Genomic DNA, 22,587 nt, shown 5'->3' on the forward strand with positions numbered 1-22,587 from the left:
ATAAAGTTTTGATGTATTGTATACACGCACACGGAATGTGTCCCAGCACAACCTGCTAATACACATCACCAGCAGAACCTGCTAACATGAAATCCGAATTGCAAAACGAACGTCCATACTTGGCACTTAAAAAGTCCTCTTCCATTAGGACAACGCACTCATTGCATTCTTTGTGCATTGTTCGAGCAAAATTGATCGAATTACGGTTCCAACTTGTTCAGCACCCGTCAGTTGCTCATGTTTAACCTCTTCGAACTCTATTTCTTTTCTGGGGGCCGCGGTGGCTCAGTGGTAGAGCATTCACCTCTAGTGCTTGGGGTCCCGGGTTCGATTCCAGCCCCCGCCAAGTGAACTTTGTGGTGGACAAACACCGTGTGCGTGGGTTTTCTCGAGGTTCTCCCGTTTCCTCCCACTTTCTTCATTCCACCATTTCATTCATTACTCATCATCACCGTCTCCTTTATCCTAACCCGCATAACATGGGACGTAAAACTCAAAGCACCTCTATTTCTTTTCAAATCTCAAGAAATGGCTGGCGGGAAGGCGATTTACGTCAAATGAATAGGTCATTGCAGAAACGAATACCTATTTTGCTGGGTCAAACAAACGCTATTATTCCGAAGGGATCGCAAGCTGGAGCATAGTTAAACGAAGTATATTTACGTTGAGACAGACAGCCCTGTTAGTGGGGTCGTTTGACGTCAGTGTATAATCTTTCACAGTTATATCTGACGTTCTGCAATGGACTGAAATAGTGACATGGCATCCGTCTCGTTTCCATGATTATCGCAATATTTTCTAAACAACACGGACTAGAAACTTAAATATAAAACAAAGATAGTGATATGTTAATTTCCGGATTGCAAACATTAGAGTAAAAGAGAGTATCTTTTTCTAAAGGATTTTCAATGAATGAAGCTAACAACGATAGAAGAAACAATTAGGTAAATAATACGTTAGATATTGTTCCATATTTATGCAAGCATATTAAATTAAATCTCTAGTTCACATGCTCTGTGAAATATTCATTCTAATATCGTATCGTTGATGGTTACATTAAATCTTTACTCACGTTGCTTATATGACGGATATTACATTAGAATAATCCTGGAAAATACTTGATTCCGTACTGTCGGTATCACATTTAGTATTACATACATGAACAGAATTACTGTTTAACATATGTTTAAAATTCATGCTAAACCTCTCCTTGTGTACGGTCAGTAGCTTATATATATTTTGTAAATTAATAAGAAATGTAAGGAAATATCCGATATATGTTCACCCATCAGAAATTGATCAAGATTGAAAATTTCCCAACACACATGTGGCTAGAAGACGAGATCAAAAATTTTGTAACCATTATAATTGTGCTTTCATGTTGTATAGGATAGGCGTAAGGTAGGTAAATGCGCTAAAGAAATTAGCGTTATTCTAAAACTAGATAATGATTTTTTTTTTTTTTTAAATATAGGAACTTATATCTTTTTACTATGTTAGAGAGTTATTGTGTATAATTGCTTCCCCTTACAGTGGATTACATTGTAATGTGTTAATTATGCGATTTATACCTTATCATGTTTCCTAGATGCTACTTTTCCATGGTGAGTTAGGGCTACTAGATTTTTCTTGTAAATTTTCTAAATAGTAGTCCTCATATTCAAAATATTCTATGAATGTGAATAATGTGCAATCATTGTTGCTTTATATTAGATTTCACAATTCGACTTTCACTTACGAGTTTTATGGAGAAAATTAAAAAATATGGCGATCATCTGTAACGGGGAGGGAGTGACAATATCACTTCCCACCCCCTTAATTTAAGTATTGCCTCTAAATTGCAAGGCCAATATTGAAATGCTCCGTATCGTAAACCGAATACTTTACACATTTCCAGATAGTGATTAAATTTGAATGGTGTAACTCACTATTAAGTAAGTGTGTTGCATATTAGTGTAAATTTTGTTTTCTTAAATTGCATGTTTTCATATAAATACTGTTCATTCAATTAATTAAATTGAATTCTTCCAGGAAAACTCAGCCAATATGAATTCAAACACAAATCATGAAGGTACTACCAACGGCGAGGTGAAAGCTGTTGAGGGAAACGATTCTGCACCGGAAAAACCTGCGAAGAAGAAAATGTCAGTTGAAAGGATTTACCAAAAGAAGACTCAGCTTGAGCACATTCTTCTCCGTCCAGACACATATATAGGTTGGTCAGATTTTGAAATAAATCGTTTATATACGAAATGTGTACCTGTTCTGGACGATAAGAGTTGAGTTGATTTTGAGTTTTACGTCCCGTTCAGCAGCGAGGCTATATGAGACGTGGACCTACTGATTAACGTGGAATCCGAACCACATAAGCTCCCGCCGGGAATCGAACCCGGGCCTCCCACGCCAACTGGACGATAAGAAAACGACAAATTCGTCATTACGTAAATGTTGATATAGTTTCATTTCTTTTCTGTGACATATTTTCAGTGATTCATGCTTTATTATTTTAAAATAGAAGGTCCAAAATAGGGAATTTCAGACCAGTTTTTTTTTTTTTTGTTTGTTTTTTTTTTGTTTGGAGGAAAGTGTTAAATTGATACTCTCATTACGATCACTTAATGTATTTATTTTCCTTATATGCTGACATAATCAATATATATGGATTAACAAATTTTTCAGTACCTTATGAAATGTCAAATTGTTTTGTTAAAACCATCGAAATATTTCGTATTTAGCATTCCCTTTTTCAAATACGAAATACGAATCTAGATTGCATTTGCTATATAAAATATGAAAGTACAAATGTATTTAGAGACGTAGTTCAAAAATATATATTTCTGATACTACCTAACATTGGTCTCTCAGTGTGTTGCGAATGGCAGCTTTTGAATTATTTCTAAACATAATCTGTGCATTTTGAAGTTTGGAGAAATGTACGTTGGATTAACTTCTGAGTGCCTTCATATAAGTGAAGTTGAAGTTGTAGGTGCATTTTCTGCCGGTCTATCCATGGCCGTTCGAAAAGTTTATGTCATTATTCTGCATTTATTTACGGGACAGGACGTTTGGGCGTCACCATTTGGGCGCGGACGTTTTGGCGCTGCCGTTTGGGCGCCGGACGTTTGGGCGCAAAGCCGTTTAGGCCCCAGACGTTTGGGCGCAAGGTACATAGTAAAAATCACAATTTACAACATATAAAGTAAACTAGGCACTGAAAACTAAGCGCGAATCAAGATATATATACATTTCCTACACTTCTATCTTTATCTCACCTCATTTATCTATTTTCTATCTCTATCTTATTTATTCATCTAAATTAAATAGTTTAATACGTTTGTGGCATTTGTTGCCTAACCTCGTCATGGATTGATTTTTCGCTTGTTCATGATTCTTGTACTTCTGATCTAATATTGATCTAATTTTTGTATTATATAAGAAAGCTAGGAAATAAAGGAATCAGACGAACTGTTAAAAATTGTCTTAATGTTAATTAAAACATATTGACTTAATTTTTGTATTTTTTTTTTTAAGTTAATAATTACATACATATGAATATTAAAATTTGTTTTCTTTCGTATTACGTTTGCCAAACTCTTCTCTTCCTTAAGTTCAATAAAGAACTACCAATAAAAGATTTCCGCGCACTCGAGTTGAGAGAAGCGGCCCCGCGTAGCGTAGTCGCTAACGCTCTCGCCTTCGGTGCGAGCGGTCCCGGGCTCGATTCCTGGTGAGGGCACTCGGTCGGAAAACTGTAACACGCTCTTTCAGGCCAGCCACCCTGAATGAGGTTTTCCTGGGTTTTCCTCATTCACACCAGGCAAATGTCGGGGTGGTACCTAATTTATAGGTCCAGGCTGCTTCCTTCCTTCCGCAATTCTTTCTTCTTTCCATTTCCCCGGATAGTGTGCTCCCTCAAACGTGACGGGCTAAATGGCCTTAGATGCCGAGAGCCCAGAAATCTAAAAATCCTAAATCCTAATCGAGTTGAGGGAAAGATGTTAATACAGGTTGCCTAAGAAATTGAGTTTAGGAACTGCAGTATGCCGTATTTTTGGTATTACTTTTTTTTATTAACATTCCAATATAAAAATCAAAACTTAACACACTTTTTTTTCGACCCATTGTAAGCATTTAATCTGCATTATAGAAAGTGGCGAAAGGAAAAAAAGAACGATTTCAAAGTGAAAAATAATAGTTAAGTGTACATATATTGGTCATTTAGCCACTAGAAATGTGTTTGACATTCACACTTATTGCATAACTACAGTAGAAGGCCTGCTTTAAGTTTTTTAATGGAATAGGCTCACTATGTATGTAATGCAGTCAATCACATCTAGTCTGGTCTACTTACCTTTGGCTTGAAAAGTTATCAAATAAAAAGAACACTTAACTGGTTGAAACTTAAATTTACAAAATTTAATTGTTAATTCAGTTTTTAGAATTTTGAAATTCCAGTATTTCTAGTATGTAAAACAAAATCCAGTATAATTCAAGGATTTCCACTACAGTAGACAACTTGTGATATCTTGATTCGAACTTCGTACTTAGCGCCTAATATGACTTTTTAAAATCTAACTCGCGCCCAAACGTCCAGTGCCCAAATGGCTTCGCGCCCAAACGTCCAGTGCCCAAACGTCCGCGTGCAAACGGCGGCGCCCAAACGTCACGTACCGTTTATTTATTTATTTATTTTTAAGTTTAATGACCCACGATTATGCGCCTAGGCTAAGGGAGATTGTGAATGATAATGATAGAATGACGAAAGTGAGTGGAAAGGGGAGAGAACCCATGCACACGGTTTTAATTCAGCACGGTCTTAACGTATGGATGTTAGCTAGCCAAAATAATCAGGGTATCAGCTAGTACTAATAAATATGGAATTTAGTCCGTTTCAGCTACAGCTTAACATGGGATCCGAAGCAGATAAGCCTCCACCAGTAATCGAACACAGCTTCCCGCGAATATTAAGAAATAGACAGAAAGTGGTGTGTAGAATACTATTTGCGTTCCACAGGGATGCAAACTGATCAATAAAGTCAGTATTTTTTAAGTAAGTCAGTATTTTAGACTCTTTGAAATGTTAAACGGAAATTTTCAAATTTCAAAGGTATGTTCAGCTGAAGTAGAAAGAGGTTTCCAGGCTCCCTACGCGTTATGACCCCTGATAGGGCTAACATATCAGAGAGGGTTCTCAATGTCCATTTTGAAATTAAGGAAGCTCTACATGAGATAGGTACATCTTATATATAAAGAGCTTTTAGATCTGGCACATACTGGTTACACGAGTTATAGAGAGTTGTGTGAGTAGCAGAGGAAATATAAGGAACAAAAAAGAGAAGCAAAGGAAAAACAACGGGCAGCTGGAGGAGAATTAAAAAGAAATAAATTAGTTGAGAAAGGAACACTTGAAGAAAAAGAATGTTCTTTAAAACATCTAGGCGATGAAGAACAGAAGAGACAGAGATCTGATAGGTTACTGAATGAAGCAAATGAACGGTTGAGAGAGGCCATTAAGAACAAGGTTCTTGTTGATGCTGATGTAGCACAAGTAATGCTTGACAATGTCACATTAAGATGAAGACAGAAGCTGATGAATCATTAATGACTACATTTTTCAAGAAGAAAGAAGAAGAAAAAAAAAAGAGTGAACATAATGAAGTTCTTAAGTTTGTTTGAGTAAGAGGAGATAAGGGAAATTGGCCTGATCATCTTAATGAGTTTACTTCAGTTCAGTTTTCTATGTACTTAGTTTTACTTAGACAGTTATACAAAGACAGTCGTGGTATTTTTTCATATCTTGAATTTAATAAACTTATTATTATATTATATTGCAAGATTTGAGTCAACATATGCTTACACCTGTTCAGTGGGGAGTAGGGTATTCAATTTAATATATTAATATATGTCTATATATAGTTAGTATTTTCAGTATTTTCAGATTTAAAGTGAGTAATTTTGACCTCAAAAGTAGTTTGCATCCGTGCGTTCCATTATATATATTGTAATGTGTATTTGGTAGAGTCAATAATAATCAGGGATTGCCCGTCATCAATTTTATTATAAAAATAGTTCTTTATGGAATAATTAAAATTTCTTTGTAATACAAAATAAGAGTTTCAATATTAGTCCTTGGCATACGTCAGTGGCTTCGGTTGATGGAGGTTGGATTTGGGTAACCCTTTTGCCCAATGCAGCCGTCAGGGGTTGTAGGAAACGGTTTATAAGGATCTTCCTTCGCCCAATGCAGCTACCGGAGATTAGGCAAGGTAGTAAAACTTCTTTGTTCAATGCGATCTCAGGAGCAGGTGTTACAGGTTAAGTGATTAATGGTCAATGGATAATTTGGTATTCTTGTCACTTTTTATGGATAGCTTCTGGGCGAGTCGATCGTCTTCGGGTTCTACCGTGTCGCGTCTGCTTGAGTTGATATTTATAATTAATAGCACGTGTTTTACAGTTGTAACATGTGCTTAAAGAAATAATACACACTGAAAGGTGGGAATTCTTACAGTATGAAAAACAAATTTAAAATCAAGCGTAACTTACAAAAAGGTATAATGTCGGTTGACGTGCAAAGAAGAAGACAAGAACTTACGGCAGTAACTTTGTATTTTAGGGTCTGTGGAGCCAGTGACTGAGCAGATGTGGGTGTACGATGAAGAAGAAGGCATCGTGCAGCGAGAAATTACTTATGTTCCAGGTCTTTATAAAATTTTCGATGAAATCCTAGTGAATGCAGCGGACAACAAACAAAGAGATCCCAAGATGGACTGCATTAAAATCGAACTAGATCCGTAAGTTGAAAACGTTATAGTAGCATTGAGAGATACTACTATTTTTGTAGCTTAAGCATAAGATCAAATACTTATCATATTTAGTTATACGAGAGAGCAAAAGGGTAAGACCTTTCCAACAAAAACTAATAATTGTGTCACTGATTACATATTCCAGTAATTGTGGAAAACCAGAAATTCGATCACGTTTGAATTTATTTTTTGTAATATTAGTGTAGTAATAGTAGTTGATAATTAGGGTTAGGATTTTATTGCACTATAAATGCAGGGAAAATGCAAAATAAAAATGCATTATGCACTAAAAATGTAAAAAAACGCACTATAATTTTAAAAAAATGCAGAATCATCCGTTACTATTTATTAGTGTATTACATATATATATATATATATATATATATATATATATATATATACACGAGGGGGAGTCAAATGAAAACCATAAAAGTAGAAATAAAAATCCGCATATGGCGCCAGTGAGCTGTAAGTTGGCATGCCTGTTTACGATAGTATGCCGGATGTCTCCTAGGTGGCAGCAGCCGGCAGATGCACAAACTCCGGCGCAAGAACAGTTCCAAAATGGCAGCCCCACTAGCCACATGCACCAGAGAGGAGCAGCGTTCTGTGATTCGGTTTTTGCGAAGTGAAGGTGTGAAACCGATTGACATTTTTCAGTATGGAGATGCGTGTTTGTCACAGCCACAAATCTATGAATGGTGCCGGAAATTTGCAAATGGTGTTACGTCTGTGGCTTCAACGGCTGCAATGGTCTCTGGAGTCACTACGCGCCGAGCCTGGCCGGGGCGTGGAGCATCGGCCACAGACGTAACACCATTTGCAAATTTCCGGCACCATTCATAGATTTGTGGCTGTGACAAACACGCATCTCCATACTGAAAAATGTCAATCTGTTTCACACCTTCACTTCGCAAAAACCGAATCACAGAACGCTGCTCCTCTCTGGTGCATGTGGCTAGTGGGGCTGCCATTTTGGAACTGTTCTTGCGCCGGTGTTTGTGCATCTGCCGGCTGCTGCCACCTAGGAGACATCCGGCATACTATCGTAAACAGGCATACCAACTTACAGCTCACTGGCGCCATATGCGGATTTTTATTTCTACTTTTATGGTTTTCATTTGACTCCCCCTCGTATATATATATACGTGGTTCTACTCTGTTGCGTTTTTCTCAAAAGAGGCACGTAACACAGTTACAATAAACAACAAAAATCATATGAAGGTTTTCGAACTGGAATGCATGGCGGTTGTCTGCAAATAACGATTTGTATATTGAAAAGGTTCTTTCAGTTTCTACAAAAACAACCGGAGCATATTCAAAATAGACCATATCACTTATTCCTAGATCACTTTCTAATTTGGGCAGTACAAATTTTGTGCCTGAAAGAATGTCCACTATCGCACGCAAAACATGGTAACCTGAGTTTTTTTTCAATACATCTTTTATTTTTCTTGACACTACCAGTCCTACTTCCCCAGGAACACTTTCTAATGCACTTACTGCATTTTTGATTGAGTCAATTGAAGTTGTCAACTTGTCTCCAGATTTCTCTAAGAAAGTAATCACACCTGGTAGAAATCCAAAATTAGATTGAATGTACACAAGCTTACCTTGAATTTCAGGATTGGCCAGTATCTCTTGTGCAGTTCGAATCGCGGAAGCTTCAGAGGGGTCGAAAGAGTCTATCGTTTTCTTCGCAGCTTGGAAGTTTTGACAGTAGTATTTACAGGCTTCTAGCCACGTTCCCTACCTGGTAAGAACGGGGCTAGGTGGTAGAGGGAGTTCAGGATGCTCAAACTTAAGAGCAGCTACACGTGAGGGGGCCTTAATGAACACTTTCTTTACACTTTCTATGAGTTTTATCAACATCAGGAAACTGCACACGTATCTCTTGAGCCATTCTGTGGCAACTATGCTCGAGGCACGTAATGTGAATCATTTTCGAATATAGCGCTTGCAGTGAGTTCGATGCTTTTACCATATACGGTGCAGCATCGGTTACAAAGAGCAGCACGTTTTCGTAAAGGACGCCATTAGGCCATAAGAGATGCAATGATTTATCAAATAACTTACTGATCGTGGAATAATTAACCTTTTCCAGAACTTCGCAATTCAAAAGAAATGTTTTACCCGGCCCACCCTCCTGCATCACTCCAACAACATTCACTACATTTCGTCCCTCCGAATCACACGTTTCATCCATGGACACCCATATTTTCTTTCCGTCCACTTGTCTAATACACTGCATTGTTTTCTCGTAAAGTTTGTTCACGTAATTCTTCCTTAAGGTCGAAGAATCGGGGAGGGGTTTACAAGTGTATTTTTCCAAAAAGGCACGCAATGTCACGTTGTCCACTTTGTTCAACGGAATGTCAGCACAAATAAATGCTTCGCACAAATCTTCGAAAAAAACAATGATTTTTGGATGTACCATATGCGGGAGAAGTTGTTGCGCGGCGTTTGCCTCTCGTTTCGCACGTAACTTAAGTCCCCGTGTGTTCTTGTCCCTTGAAACGCTGTGCAACGTTAAATTTTCTTTCGGTTGAAACTGCCGTATCACACACCTTGCAGTAGAGAACACTTCCATCTGTTGTAAATACTTTTTCACCTCCAAATTCACTCACAAATCGTTTAACCTTGGAGGCAGTACTCTCTTTTATCTTCGGCATTTTAACCAGATAAACTGCAGAATTAGGCGTCTACCAACAGCTCACCAAAACAGTGAATGCCAAGATCACTGAACTCTCGCTCCTTCGCTTCATGTGATTAATCGCCAGAGACTGCAGTCTGCGGACATTGGCCACGCCTACTCCAACAAATCTTCGAACTAGAATCGTGTAGAGCAATTTTCCTTGCATTTTATTTTGTGTAGGCGGAAGCATTCTGCTTCAATTTATTGTTTTTATAAGAAAAATGAGAATTATGCAGTTAAAAGTAAGAATAAATACTAAATATGCATGTAAAATGCCCAAAGAACTGTAAAAAAATGCACTTATATACAGAAATGGACAAAAAATGAAAAAAAAATGCACAAACAAGTTTATCTTAAATTACTTCTTTTTAATAAACCAGGATTTATAACACAACGAGCAATGTTTATACTAATCCAGAAAAAAAGTTGCAAAATCATCAAGATCCTAACCCTAGTGATAATAATACGATTACTATTTTGTTAGTTTCCCTGTGGAAAAAAAAAAGTATCTAACTCAGATTATCTTAACTCTGTTGTTTCTTAAATAGGTTTTGTGGTTTCGTTACTATTATTATGAGCAATACAGTTCGGTTCAAAAAATTATCCCCGCCCACACGTTTTCTTGAAGAGTTTTGTTCATGACTTAAATGAGAGGCTATTTACTGATATTATGTAATATACCTTCATGTTATTGCTTTACAATACAGTTTACATTATTTAGCATACAAATGAACAGTGTTTCAATATTTTGTGTGTCATCCGTTGGCTTTTTTTAAGAGCCTGAATTCTTTTTGGCATTGATGCAACAAGTTTCTCACATGTACCTGGCTCGATTTCATGGTACCAAACATGAACATTTTTTCCCCCATTAATTCTGTTCTGGGACTACAACAATATTTGGTCAATTTTGAAGACATAATAGCCCACAAATTTTCGATGAGATTCATATAAAGGGAATTGGCCGGCCACCGTAACTTCTGAATACCCAATTCTGACGCACACTGTTGGACGACTAGAGCCGTAGCACGATGCATTGTCGTCTTGAAGAAGGTCCAAGGTTTAAACCACTGAAATGGTCCCTAGCTGTATTCAAAAGCTCCTTATTTAGTATTTTACAGTATGATAAGCCATCGATTGGACCTGTGGCAACTTCTTACATTTCAAACACATTGCTCCCCATGGCATTACACTTTCACTGAACTTCTTTTTTGTTTCCGTGATGCATTCTTGCTTTAACTTAATTCGCGATTCATCTCAACACCTGCACTACTCAGCACAACTTCATTCAGTAAACAACTCGTAAATAAAACACGTACAAGAAAACATTGTTGCTAGTCGTAGTTAAAAACGATGGTTCGCTTTTTTTTTTTTCGTACTTGTTTTGGGGAAAGTACTTAGTGCCCACCATGTATTAGTAAGCTTAAGAAATGCTGTTGTATAGAGAGTGGAATGAAAATATGATTAATAAATTAAAAATTATAAAAATAAATAAAAGCAACTACTGTTTTATTTGGTCTAGGAATTAATTCGTGCGGTTGGTACGCACACATTGAAGCTGTAGTACAAACACAAAATACATAAATACCTTAAGAAAAATATTGTCCATCGCTAGCCACCACTTTCGCCCATCTGTCAGGCAATGTACGGATTCCGTGGCGAAAGAAGTCCTCATCCTTGGAAGCGATCCAGTCAGAGACCCATGTTTCGATATCTTCTGAAGAAGTAAACCGCTGTCCAATCAAATCGTTGTTCATGCAATCGAACAAGTAGTAATCCGAAGGAGCAACGTCTGGTGAATACGGCGGGTGGGGTAAAACTTCCCATCCGACATTTTCTAAATAGGTTTTGACCGGTTTTGCGACATGTGGGCGAGTGTTATCATGTTGAACAATAAGTTTATCATGTCTGTTCTCCCATTCTGGTCGTGTTCTGGCCAGAGCTTGCTTCAAACGCATTAATTGTCGTCGATAACGTTCTCCATTCATAGTTTCACCCGGTTGCAGCAGCTCATAGTACACCACACCTTTCATATCCCACCATATGCACAGCATAACCTTTGCACAGTGAATATCTCGTTTTGGTTGTGATGGACCTGGTTCACCTGGTTTCACCCAGGCCTTTTTTCGTTTAGGGTTCTCGTAATGGATCCACTTCTCATCACCCGTAATAATTCGATGCAGAAACCCCTTTCTGCTCTGTCGTTGAAGCAGCAATTCGAAAATGGTTTTTCGTCTTTCAACGTCTCTGTCTTTCAATTCATGTGGAACCCAATGTGACATCTTTTGAATCATTCCCATAGCTTTCAAGCGTTTGGAGACTGTTGTTTGATCAACGCCTAATGCTGCTGCAGGTTGTTCCTGCGTTTGACACGAATCCTGCTCGAGCAATGCTGTCAATTCTTCGTCTTGAAATTTTTTTGGCTGTCCAGCTCGCTCTTGGTCTGCCAAGCCGAAATCACCACTTCTAAACCGTGCAAACCACTTCTGACACGTTCGCTCAGCTAGAGCATGGTCACCATACACTTCCACCGAAATACGATGACTTTCAGTCGCACTTTTCTGCATGTTAAAGTAATGCAGCAGGACACCCCGCAAAAACACTTTATCAGGCACAAATTGCGCCATGTTCACTTAACTACAAACTGGTGTTGTTGACGCTTTAATCCACTGCCCTATACTACGAACGATACGCGATGACAGGGTTTGCAACACATGTGTGGATACACGGAACTGTGGGACGCTCCGTTCGTTGCGCCATCTCTTGTCCACCCGCACGAATTAATTCCTAGACCAAATAAAAGAAAGTATCGTATATATTTAATAATTAGAGCGCTTATTCATTGTACAATCAGTTCCCGTACGTTAAACTAATTGAACCTTCACGAATTCGGAATTAAGGTAAGCATTTTTGTGATTTTTCTTTATTAAATGGTACGGTATTGTCTTACTTATCTCATACCTTTTAGCGAAAACAATCACATTTCAATCTGGAATAATGGAGAAGGTATACCGGTTGTCGAACATAAAGACGAGAAGATGCACGTTCCCACTATGATATTTGGACATTTGTTGACTTCGTCTAATTACAATGATGAGGAAGAGAAAGTTACGGGTGGAAGAAATGGTTATGGTGCTAAATTGTGCAATATCTTCAGTACCAAGTTTACTGTAGAAACGGCCTCGATACAGTACAAAAGAAGCTTTAAGCAGGTGAGGTTAAAATAAATATTATAAAATAAAATAGTTGATTTTGTAATTCTATTGTATTTCATATTAAAATTTAGTGTTGAAATATGATTGAATACGTATCGCATTATAATTTCAGAATCTATTGAAGTCGACATAATCCTTTTAATCTGTAACTATAATTCCGTATTTGCGCGAATATATGCCGCACCTAAACTTTTGACACGAGATTATAGAAGAAAAGTAAATCTGGAATATAGGCCGCAGTACTAAATTCAGGAGAATGTTCAATTAGACAGCACTTTGACATGCATTTCTCTCCCTCTCCTTCTTTAACTCCCACACGACTAAGGGTGACTAATGAAGATGACCTTTGTGATACTGACGCTGAGCAGCATTCTGCACCGTCTAGCGAGTGTGAAGAAACAGACTCTGGTGATGCTGAAATACTGGGGAGTGATTGTGCGTGATTTGGGTGGGTACAAACAAGCTGACACAGTTTTGCGAAACCAATTTGCTTTTCTTTTTTTTTATTATTTTTTATTTATTTATTTATTTTTTTTTTCAATAACAGGTACTGTGTATAGATATTCCGTATATATTATATATATTGTATAACAAAGATACGTATTCCTATTAATAGAACTATTAAATGTACAATTGCTTTTGTGTCAGTGTAAAGTTTTTCCGGCAGACAATGAAGATGGCAATTTTTGCGAACAAGGTATGTTTTCTGCTATTTTCTTCTTAAATCTTTGATGGTTTATAAGCGTTAACTGCACTAACTTGTAATGGTATTAGTTTCAACCCACAAAATACGTGTACATGTCATTTTGAAAATGATGATTTATGATCTGAGGGATAAAATCTTGATTATAGACCGCACCATAATTTTTCAAGCCAAAATTTAGGAAAAATTAGTGCGGTCTATATTCGCGCAATTACGGTATTTATGAAGTGAGTTTTTGAGTATTATCATAGAGTGTAGGTAAGATGGAACAAAGTTGAAGTTGTACTAACGTTTGTTATTAGCGCTTTGCTCGTTTGAGCATTTAGATAACTACCTTAGTCTATTAGATATTAGTATGCCTGTTTGCGGAATATATGCATTTACCTATAGATACTGTATGAATGTATTGTTATCAATTGCTCTTCCCACTAAAACATGATTCAATGTTCTATCCGTCTTTAGAAATCCGTTCTTCAATCTGGGCTTAGTTTCGAAAGACCACTTTTGGGATACAAATGATTTTCGGATTTTCTCTCATAAGCAGGAATTTATAAAGCAACATTTCCCTGTCTACAGTTTTGTATTTAACAGGGTGTCTATCGGTCACGAAAGTCTTGAAAAAGTCACGAAATCAGAAAACGGTCATGAAAGTCAAGAAATTTAGCTTTTATGTCACGGTTTTTTTCATCTGTACAAATATAAGTATAGACTGGAAAATTTTATTTTATACAACGTCAAAATTCACCACCAAAAATGTCTACGGTCGGCTTTAGACAATATCAAGTCGCAAGCAAAGCATGCTTCTATCGTCGCACTCAAATTTGCTCTTGAAAATGTTACTAAATTTTATAGTTTGGGAAAGAAAAGGTCATGAAAAAGTCACGAAATTTCATTTTGGAATTTTAGTAGACACTCTGTTTAAGAAACCTATCCACGAGAGAATGGTAAAAGGGATACTAAAGGGAATGGCCAAACTAGTTTAGGCCTTTCAAGATATTTTGTAAGCAATAAATCATATTGTGAGCATTGAAGTATTCTGAGCTTCCATTGCTAACAGGGGGGTGTATTAATCGCTCTTTATTAGGACTGAAGACTATGTTAAATCTGGGCAAAGGGAACTTGGAGAAGAGATTGAAGGCATAATTACTTGTTTTCTACAAGTCATAGTAAGTATCAGTTTGTATAACTTGTCTTCAGAATCTCGTGCTGATCATCAATAACTTAAGCGTTGTAGTTCATAAAAGCACGCCTGAACACCTCCAGCGGTGTGAATTAGCTATTGTCACCATAGGGAAACATATGAACCATGGGCAGGGTTGGCTGGTTTAAACCAGCTGGTTTTTTAAAAAAAAAAAACAACTGGTTTAAACCAAAAAACGAAAATGTTCGTAAAAATGTAAGTGTTTGTAAAATCTTGATGAACACACATTTGTGGGTTATCACGTTTCACTCCCGTATATTATTCGTGTTATATTCAGACCTAAATTCCCCATTCATTACTCAAAAAGATTATACTACAAAAGCAACTTTTTTTTTATGTAAGTTTATAAATGTCTGTTTTGTGATTTTTTTGTAGTTATTATTGTTATGTAATTGCAATCAAAGAAACATTCTAAATATTGTTTTCTTTCAATGTTTACTATTGATAAAATACATCGAAATGCCGTACTTTGTGTGTGTGTGTGGGGGGGGGGGAGGGTCATACAGACCCCACGAGAGGCATTTAATGAAATGAGAAGTATCTTCGATATCTATTTATGTATAAATGAGTCTGAGCCAAAGTGGACTCAAATAATTGGTATCTTTGTGATATGCAAATTAAGTCGTTGTATTTCTTTAATTTGGACCAATAAAAGTCGTTGTTAACTAACTTGAATTAAATTAGTTCTTCTGTACTCCGTAGTACTTTGAAATTGTCCATATGTATTGTGCAACTGTTTATCTTTTTGTCCTTCTGAAATGACTCTTGAGAGCTATATTAAGAAGCATGTAAAGAGCAGTACAACGTATTTTTTATCAGGATTCCTTCGTGAGTGAGTCGGCAGACGTGTCGCATTTGTGACCAATTAGTCCTGGTTCCGAGTTCAAATGGAGGACAATTTCTCTCCGATGTAACTCGAGAAACAGTTTTTATTCCGCTTTAAGTTTATGTGCCCCCTTCCAGCATAACCCGGTGTTGCATAATAACTTAAGGCGAAACAAACTTATTTCTGTCCATATATGATGTGAATATATAGAGCAAATCATTTAAACCAAATATACCTGGTTTAAACCAAAAAAACCTGGTTTAAACCAAAAAAAACCGTTTTTTTTGGTTTTTTTAAATAAAAACCATGGTTTTTGCCAACCCTGACCATGGGAGATGCAAGTCACTTCAACTTTGCACATAAAGACGTGCAGTAATATATGTAATGTGAATGTATTAACAGGAGCCGCGAAATATCATGAAGTTGACTGCGTATATTATCAGAGTCCTCGCCTTTGATAAATATGGCCAATTGGAAATAGATGAAAGATGACTTTTCGGATCATATTACGCATTTCCAATCATATTCGACCCACTTTCCATGTTATCCGCACAATTTTGTTGCTGAAGTGTTGGTGATTGTGATCAAGTATTGGAAATTACAATACAATCCAACCGCGTTATTTTGCTCTTTGCTTCCTCATAAATTACGGTTACCGGAGATACACACCGCGCACCCATAGTTTGGTTTGGCCTCTGAAACTCAGATCTTTTCCTTTTGTATCACCGTCGGTCCGCTTGAAGACATGCTTCTGTTCTAGTCCTGCCTAACGTACTTGAAATGACCATCTAATATACATTGCATCCTCAGTTAATTTACTTGTTCTTGCGTCTCGTGAATATGTCCTCTGGGCTAAAGGATACGAATCATTATGAAGGTATTGATAGAATGAGAATGGGGAAGGAAACCGAACACCTAAAAAACAACGGACACTATATTGTCCACTATAGTAACATATTAAAAAAAAAAATAAAATTGATTTATAAAAGTGTAATAGGTAAAGTGTATTAGTATATCACAATAATGGAACGGGTAGTATAGTGAGATTATAGTTATAGTGTATTGCCTGTTACATGGAGACCATTATCCAAATGATTTATGACATTTTATTTAGATGTGACAGATAGTAGAATAAAATAGATTGAATAAAAATAATAATAAGAATGCATAATGAGAGTAATTAATATTTAGAGTAAAAGAAACAATTACGTATAAGTTTAATATACATATATATTACTAAAAGAAAGAAGCGTACAATAACTACAAAAATATGTAAGTTGCTAATAGATAATTTTAACTTGTTATACTAACCATATATTAGTTTTTTTTAATTTATACTTAATGTCCTGACGACCGCTACTCAGATATTTTATGTTAAAGCTCTGAACGAAGTGAGTCCAAATGATGAAACCCAAATGATTTTTTAATCCGGAATGATTGTTGAATGATAGATTTGTTTTAGAAGTGTTACTTTTTATATGCACCATCGTTTTTGTTTGTTACAACTAGTTGGCACTATAGTTTTGAATTTTAAAAAGTTTAAATTATAGTTTCTTTTAAATAAATATTATTGTTATATATACAAATATAAAGGCTATTTTTGTTTTTTTGTTTAGTTTCGGAAAATCCGTTTATTTGTTTACCAGAACGTTACCAGATATTTTGTTTTTAACATTTTTTGCAAACAATAAATCAAATCACAAATGCACATATTGAGATTAGCTAGATGTTATGTTATAGCTTGTTGTAGGAAAGTTTATTTTTTAGTTTATACAACCTTAGCCTCAGGTTATTTTTACTTTTAAATGCTTTAACTATTCTTCTCTCACCTTCCGCGTACCAAATATTTGCTTTGAAAAATATAATTTAATTGTCCATTTTGTTTTATGCTAATAATAATAAAAAAACTTTATGCACTATTAAGTGATAATTCATTTATTATGTGATAATAGTCACATGGCTGGAGTCGAACCACTGACCCCCTTGCAGTAATATGAGTTCTTTGCCACTATGTCCTTCTTCCCTCATACATACACGTTTATATGTAAAGTTTCTTTTGGTATAGACATGCAAGATTTTACAGGAACGAATTCACGCATTAATTTATTTGTCGATGAGGGTATAGAGCTTGTAAAAACTGCTTTTTTGAACGTTACGGTGTGTTTGAACATATATATTAATAAAGGAAATTCGTGTTAGAGTACCTGACATAGTGTGATTTATTTCTCTTTTTTTCGTTTCAGACATGGGCAAACAACATGAGCAAAGCGTCTGATCCCAAAATAAAGGACTTCTTTGGCGATGACTACACGAAAATTACATTTTCTCCAGATCTTGCGAAATTCAAGATGCAAACGTTGGATAAGGATATCATTTCTCTTATGTCTCGACGAGCGTATGACGTAGCAGCTTCAATGGGAGGAGTAAAAGTATTTTTGAATGGTAAACGATTACCAGTAAGTAAGCAGTTTATGAATGTTATAAAATTAACTGTCAATTGTTTCCATCATTTCTTGTCGGTCTTTAGGTCTAAGTTTTCAGATGTTCACAAATCTGCGAAACAAACCATATGAATGAGCAAAGTTAAAAGAGTTGGAATTAAAAACAATGTAGCTTCTTTTGCAGCCGTGTGCACCAACGAAGTTTAAACGAGCGTTCACTTAAACGCGTTCAACATTAAATTTTCAAGTTTAAACGTGGTTCCCGGACTTTCGTTGCATCATTGAAAATCGAAGTTCAGTAAACCTCGTTTAAGTAAACTTCGGTCAATTTGTAAAATCGATTCTGATTGGTTGTCATCTTTTGTCTCTAACCTTCGTTTAACAAAGTAACAAATGAAGAAAGCATACCGCGTGTCTGGGTTCTCGACTCTCGATATTGTGTGCATCTCGTCTGAATACATCATCAAAGAATGGACCAATAAATTATACCTGTAATAAAATAAGCGAGTAATACTTGGTGTTGCAATATTGGTAGTAGATTTTAGATTAGATTGTAGTGTGTAGTTTTACTATACAAATCCATAGTGTAAGTAGTAGTACTAGTAGTAGTAGGAAAGGGTTAGAGGTCCCGCAGGGGTTTGTTGGGCTCTGTTCTCGGTGCAGTTTTACTATACGGATACAGAGATTGCAAAATGTATAGAGAAATATGGGCAAGTCTTTAATTTTCCCATTTTATGTCGAGAACAGAAACCAACTAACCCCTGCGGGGCTTCTGACTCGTTCCTACTACTACTTATACTATGGATACGTATAGTAAAACTGCACGTTGTTCTCGACATAAAATGGACAAATTAAAGACGTCTGCATTTTTTTCCATATATTTTACAATCTGTGGATCCGTAGTCCCTATAGTAAAACTGCACCATAAAGATTACACTAAACTTATAACAAAGGACAAATATGTGAATCTATATGGACCAGTGGTGATTTCATGAATTGACCGGGGGGAACTTCTCCGCGAGAACCATGAAATTCCCTCGTGACCATATCTCCTATCATTCTCAATGTGGATTCCTGGTACATTTCATCCCCAGTATATTAAAATTCGCCACCACCAGAAAAAAAAAAAAATGAAAAAAAAAAAAAACTTCTGGAATCCACTGATGGGAAAATTGATTCAACAGTTATTCATATTTCATCGTGAAAATGTTATTCTAATGCCTTTTTACATCCTTTTCCCTGTTGGCGTTTGCCTACAATTCCTAATTAGCGTAGGTAAAGTTGAGGAGCGCTACCATTTATTCTTTCCATTTAAGATCTAACGACTTCTGCATTTTTAGTTTCTGACCTGTCCACCAGCTACGCACACATTTATAATATGCTTGCAAACTTATATGTTATAAATACAATAAGTGCAAAAACCACGCACGAATCTGTGCTAAATGGCCAAAACAACCTAAATTTGTATCTATTCCGATTCGAAGCAGGGCACAATTTGAGGGATCGCTCGTGATTTTGTCCGCGAAAGCAGGCACATTAGCGATGGTTGTGTGTGCATAAGGAAAGACCACTGTGGAAAATATCACCCTCCTGTTTTGCGGTGCAATTTCTCAAAATACGTTCGTTATACATATAAGTGATCTGTGATTATAGAAACAGCGTTAAAACGTATTCTTCATAATTACGCAATTATAATGGAAAACTAGCTTGTAGTGATCACCTACTACAGATTGGTATGTATTTTTTGTACTAATTTGTTCATCACTCGAGCAGACTGTTTTACCAAATTTTGATGCTTTTTTACATATTCAGGTTAGATTAGAGCTTTCTTTTAGCAGACCATGCACTAAACGAAGAGCTCCATTACTACTTGGGAATTGACTAGGATGGCTCAGTAACGTATAAATAAAGTGTGGGCGTATAGCATAAAAAATACTGTGTGTAAAACACAAACCAAGTTATGCTAGGTGGCCACTAAAAAGTACGAATGCTATCTAACCGAGTTAGAGCAGGAGCGCAGTAGGGAGGCCCGAGCGGTTGTGTCCATAGGGAGCAGGCGCGTCAGCGACGGGGTATACACATAAACGAGGACAGTGGAAGAGCACATTTACACATACAATAATTTCTTTGTCACTAATAATTAACATCAATATGCTGTGATAGATGGTAATTACTTATATTCACGGGAGCCGCGGTGGCTCAGTGGTAGAGCGTTCACCTCTGGTGCTTGGGGTTCCGGGTTCGATCCCAGCCCCCGCCAAGTGAACTTTGTGGTGGACAAACACCGTGTGCGTGGGTTTTCTCGGGGTTCTCCCGTTTCCTCCCACTTTCTTCATTCCACCATTTCATTCATCACTCATCATCACCGTCTCCTTTAGCCTAACCGGCATAACCGTGGGACGTAAAACTCAAAGATTTTTACTTATATTCACACTTTCATTCCTTTATGAAAAATATTTCACGTCGTTTTTACCTATAAATTTTCTATTTGGTAGAACTTTCTGCTGGAGTGAACCCTTAATTTGCTTACACGTATACCTACCATCGCAAATTTGCCTGTTCACTACGTACGCACCTCGAATATAGCCCAACAGCTTCACCTTGGCGTAAACCGTAATAGGTTCAAAAATAGGTTGTAATGAGTAGCTTGCGAAGTTTGGTGCGTGGTTTTGAGACGTGTGGCTTTCACTATAGTAGCTAAGTTTCTATGTGTCTTATACAATTGTACGCAATTGGTTGATAACACTCTAGGAATAACTGGATAATGAGTTTTCTGTTTGCATGGAATTTTGACAAGAAAATACTGTATTTATAGACAACTTGTGTGCCCTCCAAAAGTGAACCTTTACTGGAAAATTGTTTAGAAAATACATTGTCGTAAATGCTGAGCTGAAATAATTTATTTCTAGTGGGTTCTATATTATAAAGCTACAGCCTCGCAGGTTTTCTAGCTACATATCCTCCTTATTTCTTTTTGCTAGTTAACAGACTTTACCTGAAAATTAAAAAAGAACTGTATTCCTAAAAGTTCAGAACATTTATTTCATTTTATTGATATACATTGTATCTAGGAAAAAAATAATAAAACCACGAGCAGAAAATTTCTCCGATCACGAGAATTGTAATTTCATTAGTGGAAAAATACAAAGACATTATTGAATGTAAACAGACTAACTTGGATCAACGAAGTTTAAACCCCCAAATTCGGCCGTTCAAGCTAAAACCAAGTTCATCCATCATTTGACCGAGACTTATCCTTGAACGTTGTTGGTGCAACAGACATTTTCACTGAACTTGACTATGATCCTCGTTCAACATTTGAACTTCGTTGGTGCACACGGCCGTTGGTTAAAGGTAAGACTATGATACTACGTAATCAGGCTGGCCACTCACCTGGAAAACCGAGAAAAGTCAGGGAAATTTTTAATTCTGGAAAAGTCAGGGAATTTTGATGAAAAACCGGGAATTTTTACTCGGGGGAAAATTTACGTTCTGCTGTATTCCTAGCCATTTAGCCGGTTTATTTATATACAAAATAGCTTTGGTCGCTGGGGGCTTCGCCCCCAGATCTCTCCTTCGTTCCAGGTTTCGTTTATCTAGCTCTGCTGGTTTGGACTGCGCATACTTTCTTCATATTCTTTTGTCATTTAGTGTTGCCCATGAATTGAGCTGGAGCGAAATCGGGACCATTTTGTAATTAACACACTTGTTTTGTTCGATGGCTGCTCGATTTCCAGAATTCGCTCGGGGCTGCGCCCCTGCATCCCGTTTTGTTAGTCACGTGATTAATATAAAGGCTGAACGGTAGTTGAGTATTTCTGCCGGAAGAGTTCCGAATGTGTATCGAATTCCACAAAATGTGTGGAATTTTGGTTAATGCGTGTATTTCTATGTGGAATCAAAAAGTGTGTGGATTCCACATGCATTTGTACTCAGTGGCGGCAGTACTTTTTGCAACACACGATTAATTGGCTATGCTTTTTACAGATATTTGACCTTTCGACCACCAGTTTGAAGTAATGGCATTCCCCTCCCCGTAGTTTTTACACCCAATTCCGCTACTGCATGTACTACTGTTCTCGAAAAAAAAAATCAGCTACAAACAAAATTTTCTGATTTCTTAAAAGCACATTTTATTAGTGCTCAGTTATTTCAGTTCCGTTGTTTTGTTACACAATATTTCCTATCTATGTCGACCTGTTCCCCGGTTGGATAACCACCGCACGCCACTGCTGGTACGACAAAACCTTTGGGACCCGGGCCTACCTAAAGTTGTTAATGCCGGCTTTCTAGACCGAAGTCCGCTACTTCTTAATACAGGTAGCTCCATAATTGTTCTCTCCATACTCTCTGGGCCAACAGCAAAACTTTTGAGTATCCACAGGAAATCGAACCCGGGAAATCCACAGGAAGTTCAGAAATCTAAATCCTATATCCTAAATATAACTACACATTTACTTAATCGCCTTGGAATTTGGCACGTTTGGAATAAACGCACACCTTCCACTGCCTCTTTGATTGGTGGAAACACCGACGAAAGACCTCTTTTGGTATCTTCCGAAGTTGAGCCGCCGCGTTGATTTCTTTGAGGTACGGTGTCGAAACGGGTACCTTTGAAACCCATTTTTATCTTTGGGAAGAGCCGAACATCCGATGGTGCTTAACTGTTTTTAAAGCTATCAAAGTCCCTAAAGCAGATTTCC

General features: G+C 37.0%; 1 protein-coding gene across 2 annotated transcripts in view; it reads left to right on the forward strand.

Moving 5' to 3' along the window:
- Positions 1-22,587, forward strand: part of LOC145673883 (DNA topoisomerase 2-alpha-like) — a 58,915-nt gene that overhangs the window by 14,565 nt on the left and 21,763 nt on the right. For both annotated transcript variants that reach the window (XM_081743670.1, XM_081743671.1), the window contains exons 2-5: positions 2,032-2,215; positions 6,617-6,794; positions 12,467-12,710; positions 17,687-17,899. In XM_081743670.1, coding sequence (XP_081599796.1) covers positions 2,047-2,215; positions 6,617-6,794; positions 12,467-12,710; positions 17,687-17,899 — 804 coding nt within the window. In that variant the 5' untranslated portion in view covers positions 2,032-2,046. The remainder of the gene's footprint in view (positions 1-2,031; positions 2,216-6,616; positions 6,795-12,466; positions 12,711-17,686; positions 17,900-22,587) is intronic.

Source organism: Thermobia domestica, chromosome 17, assembly GCF_964235325.1.
Source record: "Thermobia domestica chromosome 17, izTheDome1.hap1.1, whole genome shotgun sequence".
In the NCBI taxonomy this organism is placed as follows: Eukaryota; Metazoa; Arthropoda; class Insecta; order Zygentoma; family Lepismatidae; genus Thermobia; species Thermobia domestica.